The 18,630-nt window shown below is 38.9% G+C and overlaps 1 protein-coding gene across 3 annotated transcripts in view; it reads right to left on the reverse strand.

Moving 5' to 3' along the window:
- Window positions 1-2,458: 2,458 nt before the first annotated feature.
- The window catches only part of LOC122751847 (zinc finger protein 2 homolog), an 86,489-nt gene continuing 70,317 nt past the window's right edge, over window positions 2,459-18,630 (reverse strand). For all 3 annotated transcript variants that reach the window (XM_043999044.1, XM_043999043.1, XM_043999045.1), the window contains 4 exons: window positions 16,107-16,233; window positions 15,360-15,455; window positions 14,719-14,790; window positions 2,459-4,513 (listed from right to left, as the gene is read on the reverse strand). In XM_043999044.1, the coding sequence (XP_043854979.1) occupies window positions 2,868-4,513; window positions 14,719-14,790; window positions 15,360-15,455; window positions 16,107-16,233 (1,941 nt within the window). In that variant the 3' untranslated portion in view covers window positions 2,459-2,867. The remainder of the gene's footprint in view (window positions 4,514-14,718; window positions 14,791-15,359; window positions 15,456-16,106; window positions 16,234-18,630) is intronic.

The following is an 18,630-nucleotide window of genomic DNA, read 5'->3' on the forward strand; positions in this document are numbered from 1 at the left end:
TAGTGAAGAGAGAGAGGGAGGGTGATAACAGATCTCTTATAGAATGGAAAATCCTAGCTTAGATCTATTTGGTATAACCAGAGAGAAAACCTTACCTTTCCCTAGCAGCCCACATGAAGTTATGCCACCATGCCAAAGACCTGGACAAAAAGATAGCAATCCAGGGACTCAGCCTCACCGTACTACTTCCTGTCTCCCTCCCCCAAAGGGGAGGTCCTTCAAGCTCATTGGTTGAGGGTGGTCTCCTGTGAATGTCACAGTCCACAGCCTTTGAGAACAACACCCTACTCAGGGCCAGCCAGGCATGGTCTCAATTTTACCAATCTTAAGTAGGTTCTCAGTCAGTCTCTCAGTCTCACCCAATTCAATCAATTCCAAATCAATCTTCAGGTGGGGGCCCCTGGGCATCTGACAAATCCCATTATTTATTCACACTCATAAGAACTTTCTAATTATTAGGGCAGCTGGATGTATACTCCAGTTAGACAGAGGGCATAGGTGTGAGTTGAATATAAATGGATGACATCTTTAAAAAAATAAAATTAAAGGGTGAGAGAGGAATGCATTGGGAGAAAGGGAAAGGTGGAATGCAATAAAGTATCTCAAATAAAAGAAGCAAGAAAAAAGGTTATACAGTAGAAAGGAAGAAGGGGGAGGTACTGGGGAGTGTCAACCTTACTCATCAGAATTGGCTTAAAGATGGAATAATATACATAGTTAATTGTGTATAGTAGTGTGTCCAACACTTCAGGAAAGTAGATGGGGAAGAAGGAGGGGGTTGGTGATAGAAGGGACAGCAGCTTGTAGGAAGGGAGAGTCAGAAGCAAAACACCTTTGAGAATGGAAAGGGTGAAAGGAGATAAGAGAATAGAGTAAATGACATGAGGAGGGATTAGGATGGAGGGAAATTCAGTTAGCAATAGGAACTGAAATGATGAGCAGGATGCTCTCAGAAAAACCTGGGAAGACTTATATGAGCTGATGCAAAGTGATATGTACTGTATACAAATTAACAACAATATTGTAAGCTGTGAATGACTTGGCTATTCTCAGCAAGTCAGTGATCTAAGTCAACTCTGAAGGATTTATGAAAAATGAGATCCATCTCCAGAGAAAGAACTGATGGTATCTGAAGCATATTTTTTTAGTGTCTTTTTCTGAAGATTTTTTTTTTGCCTGCTCTTTTTGACATCCTGACTAATGTGGAACTACTTTGCATAAATACACATGTGTAACTTATTTTGAATTGCTTGAGTTCTTAAGGGAAGGTGGGGAGGAAAGGAGGGAAGGAGGAAGAGCATTTGGAACACACAGTTGCTGTTTTTTAATAATAAAGTATTTTATTATTCTCCAGTTACAAGGAAAACAATTTCAACATTTGTTTTCATAAGATTTTCAACTCCAAATTTTTCTCTCTTTCCTCCCCAAGACAGAAAGCAATCTGCCATGTTATATATGTACAAATATATTAAACATATTTCTGCATTAGTCAAATTGTAAAAGAAGAATCAGAACCCAAGGTAAAAACCTCAAAAAAAAAAACCCAAACCCAAAACCAATAAGTAGAAAGAGTATGGTTCAATCTGCATTCAGAATCCACAAGGCTTTTTGTTGTTGTTGTTTTGTTTGTTTGTTTGTTCTGGATGTGGAGAAAATTTCCTATCATGAGTTCTTTAAAATTGTTTTGGATCATTGCACTGCTGAGAAGAGCTAAATCTATCACAGTTGGTCATCTCACACTGTTGCTCTTACTGTGTACAATGTTCTCCTGGTTCTGCTCACTTCACTCAGCATCAGTCCACTTAAGTCTTTTCAGGTTTTTCTGAAATCTACTTGCTCATCATTTCTCAGAGCACAATAGTATTCCATTGCATTCATATACCACAACTTGTTCAGCCATTCCCCAATGGATGGGCATTTCCTTGATTTCCAATTCTTTGCCACCACAAAGAGAGCTGTGATAAATGTTTTTGTACATGTGGGTGCTTCTCCCTGAGAATATTATTACCAGGGGCCTCCTGATGAGAGTATGGGTTGACCTTTCTAAGGTTTAGGGACCAGAAGTTACCTCACATCAACATGAGACCACCCTCAAGCAATCAACTTGAAGCAGTGTGAAAGGCAATTGGTTTTGTCAGTTGGTGGTTGGAACATTGTCAAGGGGTTGGTAGAAGAACTAGGAAGGGGGGGCAGGGTGTGAACTCTTATCTCTCCTCTAGGGTAGATAGGTTTTCCTATTTTTCCTATTCTATCAGAGACACTTGTTCACTCTTCCCTAACCACTAATATATATATATATATATATATATATATATATATTTTTTTTTGGGGGGGGGGTTAAGTGACTTGCCCAATGTCACACAGCTAGTAAGTGTCAAGTGTCCGAGGCTGTATTTGAACTCAGGTACTCCTGAATCCAGGGCCAGTGCTCTATCCACTGTGCTATCTAGTTGCCCCTACTAATATATTTAAATAAATGTTTTATACCTAAACTGTTAAACTGTTGTCCTAGGTAGCTTTCCCCACACTGGGGACAGGTGATCACACACATTTAGTTTGATCACTCACATCCCTTTTCTATGATCTCTTTGGGATACAGACCTAGTAGTGGTATTACTGGGTCAAAGGGTATGCACAGTCCCATAGCCCTTTGGGCATATGAAACAAAAAGTTTTAAAATGGACTTTAAAATAGTTTTTACATGTAATTGGGGAGAAAATAAAATTCTAAATAAATGGCAAAAAAATGAAAATGAATTCCCTTATTTTAAACAAGCTCTAAATGACAACTGAATACATTTTCTAATTCATAACAGTGATAAGATTTCTATAGAATATGAATATTGTCTGAAGGTTTTACCACATTTCTTATATTCCTAAGATTTCCCCAGTGTGGATTTTCTGATGGTTAGCAAGACTGGATCTCAGTGTGAAAGCCTTTCCACACTGATTACATTCATAGGGTTTCTCTCCAGTGTGGATTCTCTGATGTCCAGCAAGACTGGATCTCTCTGTGAAAGTCTTTCCACACTGATCACATTCATAAGGTTTCTCTCCAGTGTGGATTCTCTGATGTGCAGCAAGATGGGAGCCCCTTGTGAAAACCTTTCCACACTGATTACATTGATAAGGTTTCTCTCCATTGTGGATTCTCTGATGTGCAGCAAGATTGGATCTCTGTGTGAAAGCCTTTCCACACTGATTACATTCATAAGGTTTTTCTCCAGTGTGGATTCTCTGATGTGCAGTAAGATGAGAGCTCACTGTGAAAGCCTTTCCACACTGATTACACTCATAAGGTTTCTCTCCGGTGTGGATTCTCTCATGCTTAGCAAGATGGGAGCTCACTGTGAAAGACTTTCCACACTGATGACATTCATAAGGTTTCTCTCCAGTGTGGATTCTCTGATGTGCAGTAAGATGGGAGCTCACTGTGAATGCCTTTCCACACTGATGACATTCATAAGGTTTCTCTCCAGTGTGGATTCTCTGATGTGCAGCAAGACTGGAGCTCTGTGTGAAAGCCTTTCCACACTGATGACATTCATAAGGCTTCTCTCCAGTGTGGATTCTCTGATGTCCAGCAAGACTGGATCTCTCTGTGAAAGTCTTTCCACACTGATGACATTCATAAGGCTTCTCTCCAGTGTGGATTCTCTTATGTGCAGCAAGACTGGAGCTCTGTGTGAAAGCCTTTCCACACTGATTACATTCATAAGGTTTCTCTCCAGTGTGGATTCTCTGATGTGCAGCAAGATTGGATCTCTCTGTGAAAGTCTTTCCACACTGATTACATTCATAAGGTTTCTCTCCAGTGTGGATTCTCTGATGAACAACAAGATGGGATTCCCCTGTGAAAGCCTTTCCACACTGATTACATTTATAAAACTTTTTTCCAATGTGAATGTTCTGATGCCTAATAAGATCTGAGTTCCAACCAAAGGCCTTTCCACAGCAGTGAACTGCATATCTTCTCATTCCATCATAAAATCTAGCATGGCAAGGAAGATGTGATTGATGAGATGACGTTGCTTTCCATTCATTGTATTCAATAGGCTCCTTTCTAATGTGAATTTTCTGAAGAGTAATGAAGTTAGAGTTCTGACTGAAGGCCTTCCCACTTTTGTCACTTGTCTGATGTCTAATGAGATCAGAATTCAAATTAAAGTCCATTTCCAGATGATTACCTTTGTATATTTGCATTTGAAGAGACTTCTCCTGGGCCTTAAAAGGCTCTAGTTGTTTAGGAAACCATTTATTTTCTTCACTGTTCTGATCATATTCATTCCATGAAGTCATTCTCTTACTGTTATTTAAGACTGAAGACTGTGTGAGTGCCTTTTCAATTTCACCAAACTCGCAGATACTCTTACCCAGCTTGGTTTCAGAGTCACAGATTTCTTTCAAATTGAAGTTACAGGCACCATCACTCTCAAATCTATGCTGGCCAAATTCTTCCACAGAAATGTTAACCTTTGTAGCCATCTTCTTCACTTCCAACCTGGTCTCTCCACCTGAAGAAAACAACTATGTATTAACAGAAAGATACATATACCTAAAAATATGTTCTTTTGTCATGTAGCATAATGTAAACTTATCCATATTCTATTTCCCCAGTCAAAATGAAGAATTTAAAATTAAAATAGGCAGAATGAACCTATGGAAAACACTTGCAAGGTGGTTTATTTTATTTTATAAATAGTAATTTTTTTCCAATTACATGTAAAGGTAGCTTTCAAAATTTATTTCCCATACAATTTTGAGTTTCAATTTTTTTCCCGCCCTCCTTTTCCTTCCCCCTTCCCAAAATGGCAAGCAATATAATATAGCTTATACATGCATGTGGAATGATATATATACATTTCCACATTGTTCATGTTGTGAAAGAAAAAACAGGACAAAAGGGAAAAACCACTGTAGTGAAAATGTCCAAGTTGCAGTGTTAGACAAAGAAAGGGAAAAGAAGAGAAATTTATTGAGAAAGGGATCCTTTCTCACAATTTAGCTGGTCTCAGTTCTAGGACCCAAAGACCCCAAGCCTCAGGATTCAGGGATATTTATACACAATGACTCCTCCAACTATTTATCATAACCCAAGAGGTACAAATACAATAAGTATGGAATAGGGAGAAAGAAACCATCAGATACTAGCATAGTCACTTTCAATTCTATATACTGTTTAAAAATAACACTATTACTAAGGAACAGGCTCATAACATATGAAACCAGATACTGGATTGCATCTTTGCCATCTTGGATGTGTCCTCTCTGGCCTATATTTCTCTGACTTTTTTCTCAGCTATCAAGACTTTCCATCATATTGGTTAAGCTTGGCTTTCCAATTTTTCTCCAGCTCTTATACCTTATACCTCAGAAGGTACTATTTTAAGTATTTGATATTTAAGCTGATTGGTGGCTAGACCTAACCACAATTGGAAATTGGGAAGTTGTACCTTTGGTTAAGCTTGTGGAGTAGGCAAGTTGGCATTTGCTTTAGCTCCTTTCAATATCTATCTTAGTTACTTTGTTATCATTTTCTTAGGCCACTAAAGAATATCTAAATCTATCAAATCACAGTTTGGAGTCCATAAAGTGAATAGTACTACAGTTAAATCATTTACATTTAAGGGGTGATAAAAATCTCACTCACCACATGAGAACCAAAAAACAGAAAAAATGTGAAAATACTATGCCTTAATCTTCTTTCAGACGCCATCATTCTTTCTCTGGGTGTGGATAGCGTTTTCCATGAAGAGTCTTTTGGAATTGTCTTGGATCATTGTATTACTGAGAAGAGCTAAGTATTTCATAGATGGTCATGGCACAAGGTTGCTGTTATGGTGTGCAATGTTCTGGTTTTGCTCATTTCACTCAGCATCAGTCCATTTAAGTGTTTCTGGGTTTTCCTGAAATCTGTCTGCTCCTCATTTCACATAGCACACTATTATTTCATTACATTCCTATACCACAACTTGTTCAGCCATTCTTCAATTGATGGGCATTGCCTCAGTTTCCAATTATTTGGAACCATAAAAAAAATCATCCATAAATATTTTTATATAGAGAGATCTCATTTTTTGACCAATCTTAAGAGTAGTTTATTTTTTCCAGTTACATGTAGAGTTTTCAAATTTGTTTTTATAAGATTTTGAATACCAAAGATTTCTTCCTCCCTCTCTTGCCTTCTCCCTCCCTAATACAGAAAGCAATGTGATAGATGTCATATATGTACAATCACATTAAACATATTTCTACATTAGTTCTGTTGTTAAAAAAAAAAGAATCACAATGAAAGGGAAGAAAAACCAAATCAAACAGACAAAAAAAAATCCTCAAAAAGCCAAAATAGGATGGTTCAATGGGCATTCAGAGTCCAGAGTTCTTTTCCCTTGATGTGGAGAGCATTTACCATGATGAGTCCTTTGGAGTTGTCTTGGAGCAGAATAATATTGCAGAGAAGAGCTAAGTCTATTACAGTTGATCATCCCACAATGGTGCTGTTACTATGTACAACATTCTCCTGGTTCTGCTCACTTCACTAAGCTTCAGTCCACTTAAGTCTTCCCAGGTTTTTCTGAAACCTGTCTGTTTATCATTTCTTTTAGCACAATAGTATTCCATTACATTCATATGCCACAACTGGTCCAGCCATTCCCCAATCCATGGCCATTCCTTCCATTTCCAATTATTTGGAATTGCAAGAAAAGGAGCTACAAATCTTTTTGTACATGTAGGTCTCTATTTTATGATCTCTTTGGGATAGAGACTTAGTAATGGCATTGCTGGATCAAAGACTATGCACAGATCTATTGCCCTTTGGGTATAGTTACAAATTGCTCTGGACAGGGTTTGGATCAGTCCACAACTCCAGCAACAATTCATTAGTGTTCCAATTTTCCCATAGCTCCAACAGTTATCATTTTCCATTTCTGTCATATTAGCCAATCTGAGAGGTATCAGGTGTTTGTTTTAATTTTCATCTCTCTACTCAAAAACGATTCAAAACACTTCATATGAGTAGCAGTAACTTTGATTCCTGACCTTGAAAACTGCCTGTTCATATTAATTGACCATTTATTAACAATGCAATGGCTTGTGTTCTTATAAATTTGGTTAAGTTCTCTTTATATTTGAGACATAAGGCCTTTTTCAGAAACACTTGCTATAAAAAAATTGTTCCTCATCTTTCTACTTTCCTTCTAATAATGTGGAAAAAGAATAATGCCTTAGAAAATACAATTGGACAAATAGAAAAGAAGACGCAAAAGCTGACTGAGGAAAATAATTCCCTAAGAATCAGAATTAGGCATATGGAAGCTAATGAGTCAATGAGACAAGAGGAAGAATTAAAGCAAAATGAAAAGAACATAAAAGTAGAAGAAAACATAAAATACATTTTTAGTAAAACAACAAACATGAAAAATATATCCAGGAGGAACAATTTCAGAATAATCAAGTACCTGAGAAACATGACTAAGAATGAGCCTAGACAGCATATTATCAAGGAGAACTGCCTCAATGTCTTAGAATCAGAGGAAAATTTAGACATTGAAAGAATTCACTGATCACCTCCTGAAAGACATCCCAAAAGGAAAAAGCCAAGGAATATTGTCCTGAAGTTCCAGAATTAGCAAGGAAAGGAGAAAATACTGCAAGCAGTCAGAAAGAAACCATTTCAATATCAAGGATCAATCAGAATTACACAGGATCTGGCAGCTTCTCTATTAAATGATTAGAGGCCTTGGAATATGGTATTTTGGAATGCAATGGAACTGGGATTAGAACCAAGAATGTACTACTTTTCAGGGGAAAAGATGGACATTCAGGGCAATAGGGGACCCTAAAACTTTTCAAAAGAAAAGCCCAGAACTGAACAGAAAATTCAATCTAAAAATACAAGACTCAAGAAATACATGAAAAGATAAAAAGGGGGTAAAAATGTTACTCACTAAGTTTAAAATGTTTGCATCCCTACAAGGGAAGAAGATACTTGTCACTCTTGAGAACTGTATATTAAGGCAGATAGGAGGAGTCTTGAGTTGATTCTGATGTAATGTTATTTAAAAAAAACAATTTAAGGAATATAAAAGGGCAGAAGAGGAAAGGGAAGGCAGAATGGGGTAAATTCAACCTCATGAAGAAGCATAAAAGACCTATTTATAATAGAGGGGGAAAAGGGAGGGGTTAAGTATTGTTTTGACCTTACTCTCATCTGATTTGGCTCAAAGAGGGAATACCATACACACTCAGTAGGGTATAGAATTTCATCTTACTCTCTAGGGAAGTAAAAGGGGAATGGGGAAAAGAATAGGGTGGGGTGCTGATAAAAGGGAAGGTAAAAGTAGGAGGGGAAAGGACAAAAGGGAGATGGGGCTGATAGAAGGGAGGGTAGACTGAGGTGGCCAGAAACAAAACACTAGTGGGAAGGGAGAGGGGAAAAGGAAAGAGAAAAATACAAAGAAGGGAAAAAATAGGATGCAGGTAAATGGGATGAACTCTCCTATAAAACAGAAACAGAGGCGGCAGCTAGGTGGCACAGTGGATAAAGCACCAGCCCTGCATTCAGGAGGACCTGAGTTCAAATCTACCCTTGACAGGGAGTAAATTACCTGTGTGACCCTGGGCTAGTCAATTACAAATAAAAAAGAACAGAAGCAGACAGCAGAGTGGGATGATTGGTATGGTACAGAATAAGTAAATTAATTTGGGCAGAATTGTCATTTTTAGTATATTAGCTCAGCCTATTCATGAGAAATTGTTATTTAGGTCTGACTTTATTTCTAAACAATTACAAGCATTTTGCAATTGTGTTCATAAAGCCCTTGGGTTTGTCTTATTGGCAAGTAGATATCCAAGTATTTTATATTTTCTTCTTATTTCAAACAGAATCTATCTTACAGTTGAGCTTTCTTACTATAATATAGAAATGATTTGTTGGGGTTTATTTTATATCCTGTGACTTTGCTTAAGTTTTTATTTTTTGAAGTAGCATTTTTAGTTGAGTCCCTAAGTATATTATCATATCATCTGAAAAGAGTGATAGTTTTGTTTCTTCATTACCTAATCTAATTCCTCAATTTTTTTTCTTCTCTTATTGTTAAAGCTAACATTTCTAATGTGATATTGGATAAGAGGGGTGATCATGGGCATACTTGTTTCACTCCTGATCTTACTGGCATCATGTCTAGCTGATCCCCTTTGTGGATAATGCTCATTTAAGGTTTTAGATAAATTACTTACTTTTTTCTGCATTTATTGATATAATCATATGCTTTTTGTTGTTTTTCTTTTATATATATTAAATATATATATTTTTGTATATGATCAATTATGCTAATAATTTTCCTAAAATTGAAACAGCCATGCATTCCTGATACAAATCCTACCTGGTTATAATGTGTGAACTTTGTGACATATTTCTATAATCTCTGCTAATATTTTATTTTATAATTTTGCATTAATATTCATTGGTGAAGCTGATCTACAATTTTCTTTCAGTTTTAGCTCTTTTTCATTTAGGAATCAGCACCATATTTGTGTTATAAAAGGAATTTATTAGGACAACTTCACCTATGTTTCCCTTTGATTCTTTAATGTAAAAGCTCTTAAATCCATGGTAATACTGACTGTAGATAAGTGGTATAAAATTGGGTCATTCTGACTGACTGCATTATTTTCTACTTGACTTGATAGTTCTGGAATTTGACTAAAATATTCCATGGAGTTTTCATTTTCAAATCTCTTTCAGGAGGTGATAAGGTGATTCTTTCAATGAAGATTTTACCTTCTGGTTCTAGGTTATCATGGTAGTTTTCCTTGATCATGTCTTAAAAAATGTTTTGCAGGCTCTTTTTCTGATCATGGCTTTCAGGTTATCTAAGAATTCTTAAATTATCTCTCCTAAATCTATTTTCCAAGTCAGTTGTTTTTCCAAAAAGGTATTTTACATTTTCTTCTGTTTTTTTCATATGTTTGCTTTTATTTGACTGATTCTTGATGTCACATAGAGTCCATCCACTTGCTAAAGTCTAATTTTTAAGAAATTATTTTCTTCAGTTAGCTTTTGTACCTCCTTTTACCATTTCTACTTTTAAAGGAATTGTTTTCTTCATAAGATTGTTGGGCTTCCTTTTCTAAGCAGTTGCCTCTTTGTTTGTAATTCCCCTGCATAACTCACTTCCATTCCCAATTTTGCTTCTTCATCTCTTTTAATTTTGAAATTCTTCTTTGAGCTTTTCCAAGAGGACTTTTTCAGCTTGAGAAAAATTCATCTTCCCCTTTGAGGCTTCACATATTATTTTGACATTGTTATCCTCCTCTGATTTGGGGTTTTGATCTTTACTTTTGTCATGGATGATTTCTATAATCAGGGTTCTTTTTGGATTTTTTTACTTTTTTTTTTTCCGCGGGGCAATGAGGGTTAAGTGACTTGCCCAGGGTCACATAGCTAGTAAGTGTCAAGCATCTGAGTCCAGATTTGAACTCAGTTCCTCCTGAATCCAGGGCCGGTGCTCTATCCACTGCACCACCTAGCTGGCCCCCTCATTTTTTTAAAAAGTGGAGCTATGCTCTTGCAGGATGGCTGGCATTGTCCCATGCTATTTGGAATAGTGGTCACTAGCTTTCTGCACTGGGGCTTCTAGGGCTGGCAGCTTTTCTTCTGTTCTAGGATGACCCACCCTAGTCACAACTGTTGTGCTGGGTTTCCATGGCTGGCAGTTGTTCTGCTGTGTTGGGGCTGGAGTTCTGTGGTGCCCCAGGCCTGCTGAGCCAGGATTGTTGAACGTTGGTGGCTGTGCTGTGGCGAAGAGCCTCCTGCTCAGACACTGCCTATACGTGACTTCCCTGAAGTCCTTCTAAGTTACATAAGGATGGAAAATTATTGCATTCCATCTTTTTATAGATTCTTTCCTTCCAGGATTTTTTTAGAGGCTTGAGTGAAACTGGGGAGATTTAAGGCAACATCCTGGCTTCTTTGTGACATTTTCACTCTATCCCCAAGATGGCTCATTTTTGCAGGAGCTTAACATACACTAACACTGAATCCTCAGAACAAACCAGTTACACTGGCAAGCCTGGCATTCTTTTTACCTTTTACAACTTTGGCCAAGAGCTCATAATGTCTGAGTAACCTTTTTTAGCATATGGGCAACTGACCCTAGAACTCAAACCCTGTCACTGAGGATGCTCTGTTCAGATTACTGTATATTACAATTTCTTTTTTCTTTCTTTCATTCCTTTTTTTTTTTTGTGGGGCAATGAGGGTTATGTGAATTGCCCAGGGTCACACGACTAGTAAGTGTCAATTGTCTGAGGCTGGATTTGAACTCAGGTCCTTTTCAATTCAGGGCCTGTGCTTTATCCACTGTGCCACCTAGCTGCTCCCTATATATTACAATTTCTATCCTTTCTTTAAATGCCCACTGTTCATAATCTTGTGAATATCAAGTAATCTTCCTACTATTTTGTAGTGATAGAATTGGATGTCCTATAACATGACGATTCTTGGTAAATTTCATATGTTCAGAAATAGGATTACTTTCAAAAATATACATGTCATTTAATTATATTCAGTATTAGATCCAACTTTTCTTGTTTTCTTTTCTGATCCAAAGATATCATGCTACTTCCTGCTCATATACTAAATATTCATTCCAATTCCTTATCTATATTATATTTCAAATTATATCTTGGATCCAACATCTTTCTATTAGGAAGTTAACAGCAAGATTTTCTAATGGTCCTCTGGTACCACATCCCATTTGGTGGCTCAAGAACTCTTTGGAGGGTCATGATGATGAAGTCCAAGGGGTTTTCATTAAAAAAGAAATAGAGTAGTAGATCAGTGGAAAAGAACAGCTATATATTACAGTATAGTAATTGATTATACAAAGCTAGTATATGACAAAGCCAAAGATTCAAGCTTTCATAACAAATACTCATCTGACAAAAACTGCCGGGAAAGTTGGAAAAGAGAATGGCAGAAACTAGGTATAGACCAACATCTCACACTTTATTTTAAAATAAGGTCATAAAGGGTGATGCCTTAAGCAAATTAAAAGAGCAGGGGGGGGGGGGCAGCTAGGTGGTACAGTGGATAAAGCACCAGCCTTGGATTCAGGAGGACCTGAGTTCAAATATGGCCTCAGACACTTGAAACATACTAGCTGTGTGACCCATCCCCCCCCCAAAAAAAAACAATTAAAAAAACCCAAAAAAACCAAAAAGAGCATGGAACAGGGGAAGAATTTGGGACCAAAGACGACATAGAAAGCTTTACAAAATGTAAAAGAGACACTTTTTATTATATAAAATTAAAAAGCTTTTGCACATACAAAACCAATTGAACCAAAATTATAAGGAAAGCAGAAAACTGGGAAAGAATGTGTGAAATATGTATGTCTGACAAAGGCCACATTTCTCCAATATATAGAATAGAATTTTATTTTCCAAAATATATGCAGAAACAAATTTTAACATCAATTTAAAAAAAAAAATTTGTTCCAACTCTCCAATATATAGGGAAGTAAATGAAATTAATAAAAATATAAGTCACTGCCCAAGAGGCGAATGGTCAGTGAATATGAACAGACAGTTTTCAGACAGAGAAATTAAAGCTATCCATAGTCATACGAAAACATGTTCTAAATCACTATGGATCAGAGAAATATAAATTATAACAACTCTGAGGTAACACCTCACACTAATGGGAAACTAATAAAATCTTGGTGGAGTTGTGAATTGATCCAACCATTCTGGAGAATAATTTGGAACTAAATCAAAAGGAGTATAAAACTATGCATACCCTTTGATTCAGCAATACCACTGATAAGGTTATATCCCAAGACATCCTCAAAAAAGGAAAAAGACTTACTTGTAAAAAAATATTTATAACAGCTCTTTCTGTGGTGGCCAGGAAAATCAAAGGGATGGCTAAACAAGCTGTGGTAGATGATTGTAATGGAACATTATTGTGCTATAAGGAATCATAAGAAAGATGGGCTCAGAAAGTCCCTATTATGAAGAAATGAGCAGAACCAGAAGAACACTGTGCACAGTGATAATGATGTTTGATGAAGAGCTGTGAATGACTCAATTATTCTCGGCAATACAATCATCCAAGAGAATCCCAAAGGACTAATGATGAAGCATACTGTCCACCCCCAAAGACAGTACTGATACTGAATACAGACTAAAGCATGATATTTTTCCCTTTCTTTCATTTTTTTCATTTGTGTTTTCTTATATAAAATGACTAATACAGTAATGTTTTATATAATTGCCCATGTATAACATGTATCTGATAGCCTTCTGCCTCTGGAAAGGTATAGGAAAGGGAGGCAGGGAGAGAATTTGAAACTCAAAACATTCAAATAAAAATGTTTATTAAAAATTATTTAATGGGGGGCAGCTAGGTGGCACAGTGGATAGAGCACCAGCCCTGGATTCAGGAGGACCTGAGTACAAATCCAGCCTGAGACACTTGACACTTACTAGCTGTGTGACCCTGGGCAAGTCACTTAATCCCAATTGCTACACCAAAAAAAAAAATTATTTAATGGCATCTTATGCAGTAAAGAATTGCCAGTATTTGTTTGCCATATATTTTTCTCCTGGAACAAGAAGCAGATACATGTTTGAGGCAATAATATATTTCATTGTCCAGTGATTATCAACCATCATGATTATGCATAAAATGATGTTATTTAAAAAAAAAAAAAAAGACTTCTGGTTGGTTTCACTGCTTCAAGTCTCTCACCTAGCTGTCAAATTCATGTACTACAGGACACTTCTGATCATGTCACTGCCCCCTTCCCCCCATTAAAACACTTCCTATTGCCTCCCCATTAACAGGATCTAATATAAAATCCTCTGCTTAGCTGTTAAAGCCCTTTTATCATCAGCCCCTCTCCTAGTTTCCCAGGCTTTTTTCACCTTATTTTCCCTCCACATGTGTGATAATCAGGTTTCTTTGTTTCTTGACCAGCAACATCTCCTGACTCCATGTTCTCTCTGGCTGTCCCTCATGCTTGCTCTGGCTCCCCTGAAGTCTCACCTAAAGGTCTTCTTTTTACAGGAAGTCTCCTCCTGTCTTCCTCACCCATAGGGCCTTCCCTGTCTTAATTAGCTCCAATTTATGCTGGATACATTGGGTTTTTAGATCATTGTTTACATGCTGTGTTCCCCATTAGACTGAACTCCTTGAGAGCAAGGCTTATCTTTTGCCATTCTTTGTGTTCCTAGTGTTTAGCAGTGTCTGGAACATAGTAGGTGCTTAAAAATGTTTATTGACTGGAATAAAGACTAGGAAAAAATTCAGAATGGATACCCTCAGCCCATATGAGATGCTTTCAGGAGAATTTGATGCCCCAAAGTTCATCAAAATATTATAACTACAAGATGTGAGAAAATAATGGGGTTATCAGGGACCTAGAGAGCCTTGCATGACCTTTCTTAAGGCCAGCCCAGAGTCGGGAGAATTTCTTTCTTTACTTTCTTTCTTCTTTTTTTTTTTTAATGTGAGGCAATTGGGGTTAAGTGACTTGCCCAGGGTCACACAGCCAGTAAGTGTCAAGTGTCTGAGGCCGGATTTGAACTCCAGACTCCAGGGCAGGTGCTCTATCCACCTTGCCATCTAGCTGCCCCAGGAGAATTTCCAAGGAAATGAAGTTGGACCTTGGACTGTGAATACAGACAATAGAATTAAATCCACACCTACCTGAAAAGCCTTGGCCCCCTCTGGGGTCTGTCCTCTGGGCTCTGATGTCATCACATACTGCTCCAGACCACCCTAAAGTCCAATGACCAATAGATTTGAATGATGCTAGCCAATTAGCTTGAAGCAGGGTGTAAGGGCCACCTCTCCACCTGACCTTAAGGAGCTTACTCTCATGGACTCTCTCTCTTGGCCTTGGGACTCTGAAGGAGCAGCCACATGGCCCACTATCACTCTCCCCTCCGAACTTCTGGGGCCATGTGCTCTATCTTTACTAAGATTTAATATGCTTTAATAAATGCTTAATGCCCAAGACAGGTGCAATAGCCTCTAATTTCTAAGTAGCAATATAATAGAAACCCCAGCTAAGTCTCCCTAAAACTTGGGACAGAAAGAGGTCACTCCCACATAATTTTAAACGCCACAAAGGAAACTGAAAGGCCAAGGAGTTTGACTTGCTCCTCTGTATGAGGAAATTGGGGCTCTAAGGTTCAGTTCCTTGCCCAGGATCCCAATGCTGAAATGTGTCTAAAAACCAATTCCAAGTAAGACCTTGCTGCCCACAAGTCTAGCACTCCCTTCACCACAACATTTAGGAGATCTCTTGTGATAACAGCCCTCATACACCCGCTTTTGTCACTCACCTGGACAGGAGATCCTTGGACCTTTGTGCTCTACCATCCCTGGTGATTCCCCTCCCTGGAAAGGGGAGCTCAAATCTTCTCTAGAAACTGAAAGTCCTAGGAATAAAGAATAAGGAAGGGAGGAAAATAGAAGTGTACACTTTAGTCCTCCTTAGGGAATGAAGATATGCAAGCAAAGAGGACAGGATGGTTCCCAGGATGCCTCAAGGATAGTTCCCAAGGTATTGATTGCTGGGATCTTTGGAGACAGCCTGAGGTCACACAGGCCATTTGGTATCAGAAAACTTCCCCTTTATTCACCTCTTTCATGGAAGGATGGGCACACTGCCTAGCTTCAATTATCTAGAAATTGGAGGCACTGGTAGTGCAGTGGTAACAGCCCAAGGCCTAGAGTCAGTAAGACCATTTCAAACCAGTGTCAGATACAAGGTAACTGTGACCCCCTGGACAAGTTGTGTAACCTGTTTGCCTGTTACCTCACCTATGAAATGCGAATGATAATACTAGAAGCTCATAGGGATATTGTGAGGATCAAATGATAATAAGTGTAATACACTTTGCCCAGTGCTAGATATAAAGCAGGCATGTATGAATGCTTATTCCATTCCCTTCCTTTCCCAACATCTGGACTGGAATTTGAGGGAACAAAGAAGGAAGAATCAGGACAAACTTGCTAGGCCTGGCAGGATGAGGAGCAGGGAGCTACCATGTCAGTAGCTCAGAGTCACCAGGGGCAAAGGTCCTTACCCACAGAGAGCAGGTTCTGGACATTCTCCAGCATGACCTCCTTGTACAGCTCTCTCTGAGGATGGTCCAAGAGGCGCCACTCCTCCTGGGTGAAATCCACAGCCACATCCTTGAATGTCACCAACTCCTAAGTGATCAAAAATCACATGATTTAGAGCTGAAAAAGACTTCAGAATTCACCTAATCCAACCCTCATCAACTTAGAGGAAGAAACTGAAACACGGAAGGGATGTGCTCAAAGCTCATATAATCTTTGAGTGTCAGAGACAACACCTGAAATCATATCCAATAAGGTCCCAATGGAATGCTGAGAAAAGCATTTTATGTTTGAAGTGATGGGAGAACAAGGTGATTTGAAATTCCTCCTCACCTGAAGGGACATATTATATGTCATAAGAGATATGGTAAGGAAATTTTATACAGTTTGTGAGAAGATGGCAAATATGGTATACTCTTGTGGGAGAAAAAACCACTACTTGTCATCACTGAGAAGAGAACAAAGAAAAAAAACCTTAGTTAATTTCCTAAAAGGCTGAAATAAAGTCCTACTTAGATAAAACATGAAGAGCATTTTTAAGAAATATTGTTTACAGGGAGCACTGAACCTGGATTCCGGAGGACCTGAGTTGACATCCATCCTCAGACACTTGACAGTCACTTAATCCTCATTGCCCCACCAAAAAAAAAAATGGTGTGGCTGAGTAAAAAGACCCTGGTCTGCAAGGAACAAAGATGATATATTGACAAGGATGGGTGCTATTTCTACCCAGGTACTCCTTACCAGTTGTTACCCTTCCAGTGCTTTTGCCCCCCCAATTGCTTTGCACACAGCTTTTGTGTGTAAACATAGAAAGGACCAGGTCTTCTCTTACTCAGGGAGACAAGTTTTCAACAGTGATTCTGTCTCCTGGTCATATATTCCTCTCTGCTAATAAATCACTTTTCATTTTACAAGATTTGTGATGAAAGATGGTGGAGGAAAGACATTAAACCCACAGGGCTCCTGATACAATCACCCCAAAAATAGCAATAAAAGAACTCTTGGGGCAGAAAAATACACAAAAATATGGGCTGAGAGTTTTCTCCAGCTATAAATAGATTTCAGGTGGGCCATGTTGGGCTATGAATAAAGCCTAACCCTGCAATCCGGCTGACACACCAGATACCCGCCAGAGGAATTTGCCCCAGTGCTTCTGAATTGGCTGCAGCAGCAGTGTCTTCTGGAACCGGGCACGCAGTTGGACTGAATGGATGGGGGAAGGGGGGGTAAGTGCAGGGGTACCAGTGGATTGAGGGGAAGGATTCAACTGTCCCACCCCAGCGAGGAAGCAGGAAGAAATCCTGAGTGGCCGGAGACCCAGGTGGGGGAGGGGAGCAGGGGAACAGTCTCATCAGAAGCTGAGAACCACACCACAGAAAGCTTTGCTGGTTGGTTTCTTAGTAAATAGGCCTGAGATTATCTCCAGACCTGAGAACAGGCCAGGTGAGATTAAAGCCTGCCCCGCCTCAACCCAAAACACCTGGGACCCTCTGAAGCTGAGAACAGAAGGGGAGCTGAGAAGCAGGCCCGCCCCACCCCCCACACCCCAGTGGAGAGTTTAAAATCAAATGAAAGCGAGGCCAGGCAGGCTGAGAAGAAGTCCAACCATGCCCCGGGGCCACGTGGTAGCTTGAACAGTGTGTTCTGGAAGCAGTGCCACACTTTGAGAAGGAGTTAAAGGCCAAGAAATAGTAAGCCAGGATGAGCAGGCAGAGAAAGCAGAAGACCATCGAAAACTTCTTTGGGGGTAAGGTAGACCACAATACAACCTCAGAAGAAGAAGATAATAACAGGGTCAAAGCTCCAACATCCAAAGCTTCCAAGAAAAATATGAACTGGTCTCAGGCCATGGAAGCTCTCAAAAGGAACTTTGAAGAGAAAGTAGGAGAAATAGAAAGAAGATGTAGAGAAAAGGAGGAAAGAAAGAAAAGGGAAATGAGAACAATGCAGGAGAGTCATGAGAAAAAAGTCAACAGTTTGAAAAGCCAAATGGAAAAGGACATTAAAAAACTGTCTGATGAGGGGCAGCTAGGTGGCGAAGTGGATAAAGCACCGGCCCTGGATTCAGGAGTACCTGAGTTCAGATCCGGCCTCAGACACTTGACACTTACTAGCTGTGTGACCCTGGGCAAGTCACTTAACCCCAATTGCCTCACCGCCCCCCCAAAAAATAATAAAAATATTTTTAAAAAAAACTGTCTGATGAGGGGCAGCTAGGTGGCGCAGTGGATAGAGAGCACCGGCCCTGGATTCAGGAGTACCTGAGTTCAAATCTGGCCTCAGACACTTGACACTTACTAGTTGTGTGACCCTGGGCAAGTCACTTAATCCTCATTCCCCTCCAGAAAAAAAAAATGGAAAAAAAAACTGTCTGATGAAAATAATTGCCTAAGAATTAGGATTGAACAAATGGAAGCTAGTGACCCTATGAAAAACCAAGACACAGTAAAGCAAATCCAATTCAATTAAAAAATAGAGGGCAAT

This window comes from Dromiciops gliroides, chromosome 3 (assembly GCF_019393635.1).
Source record: "Dromiciops gliroides isolate mDroGli1 chromosome 3, mDroGli1.pri, whole genome shotgun sequence".
In the NCBI taxonomy this organism is placed as follows: domain Eukaryota; kingdom Metazoa; phylum Chordata; class Mammalia; order Microbiotheria; family Microbiotheriidae; genus Dromiciops; species Dromiciops gliroides.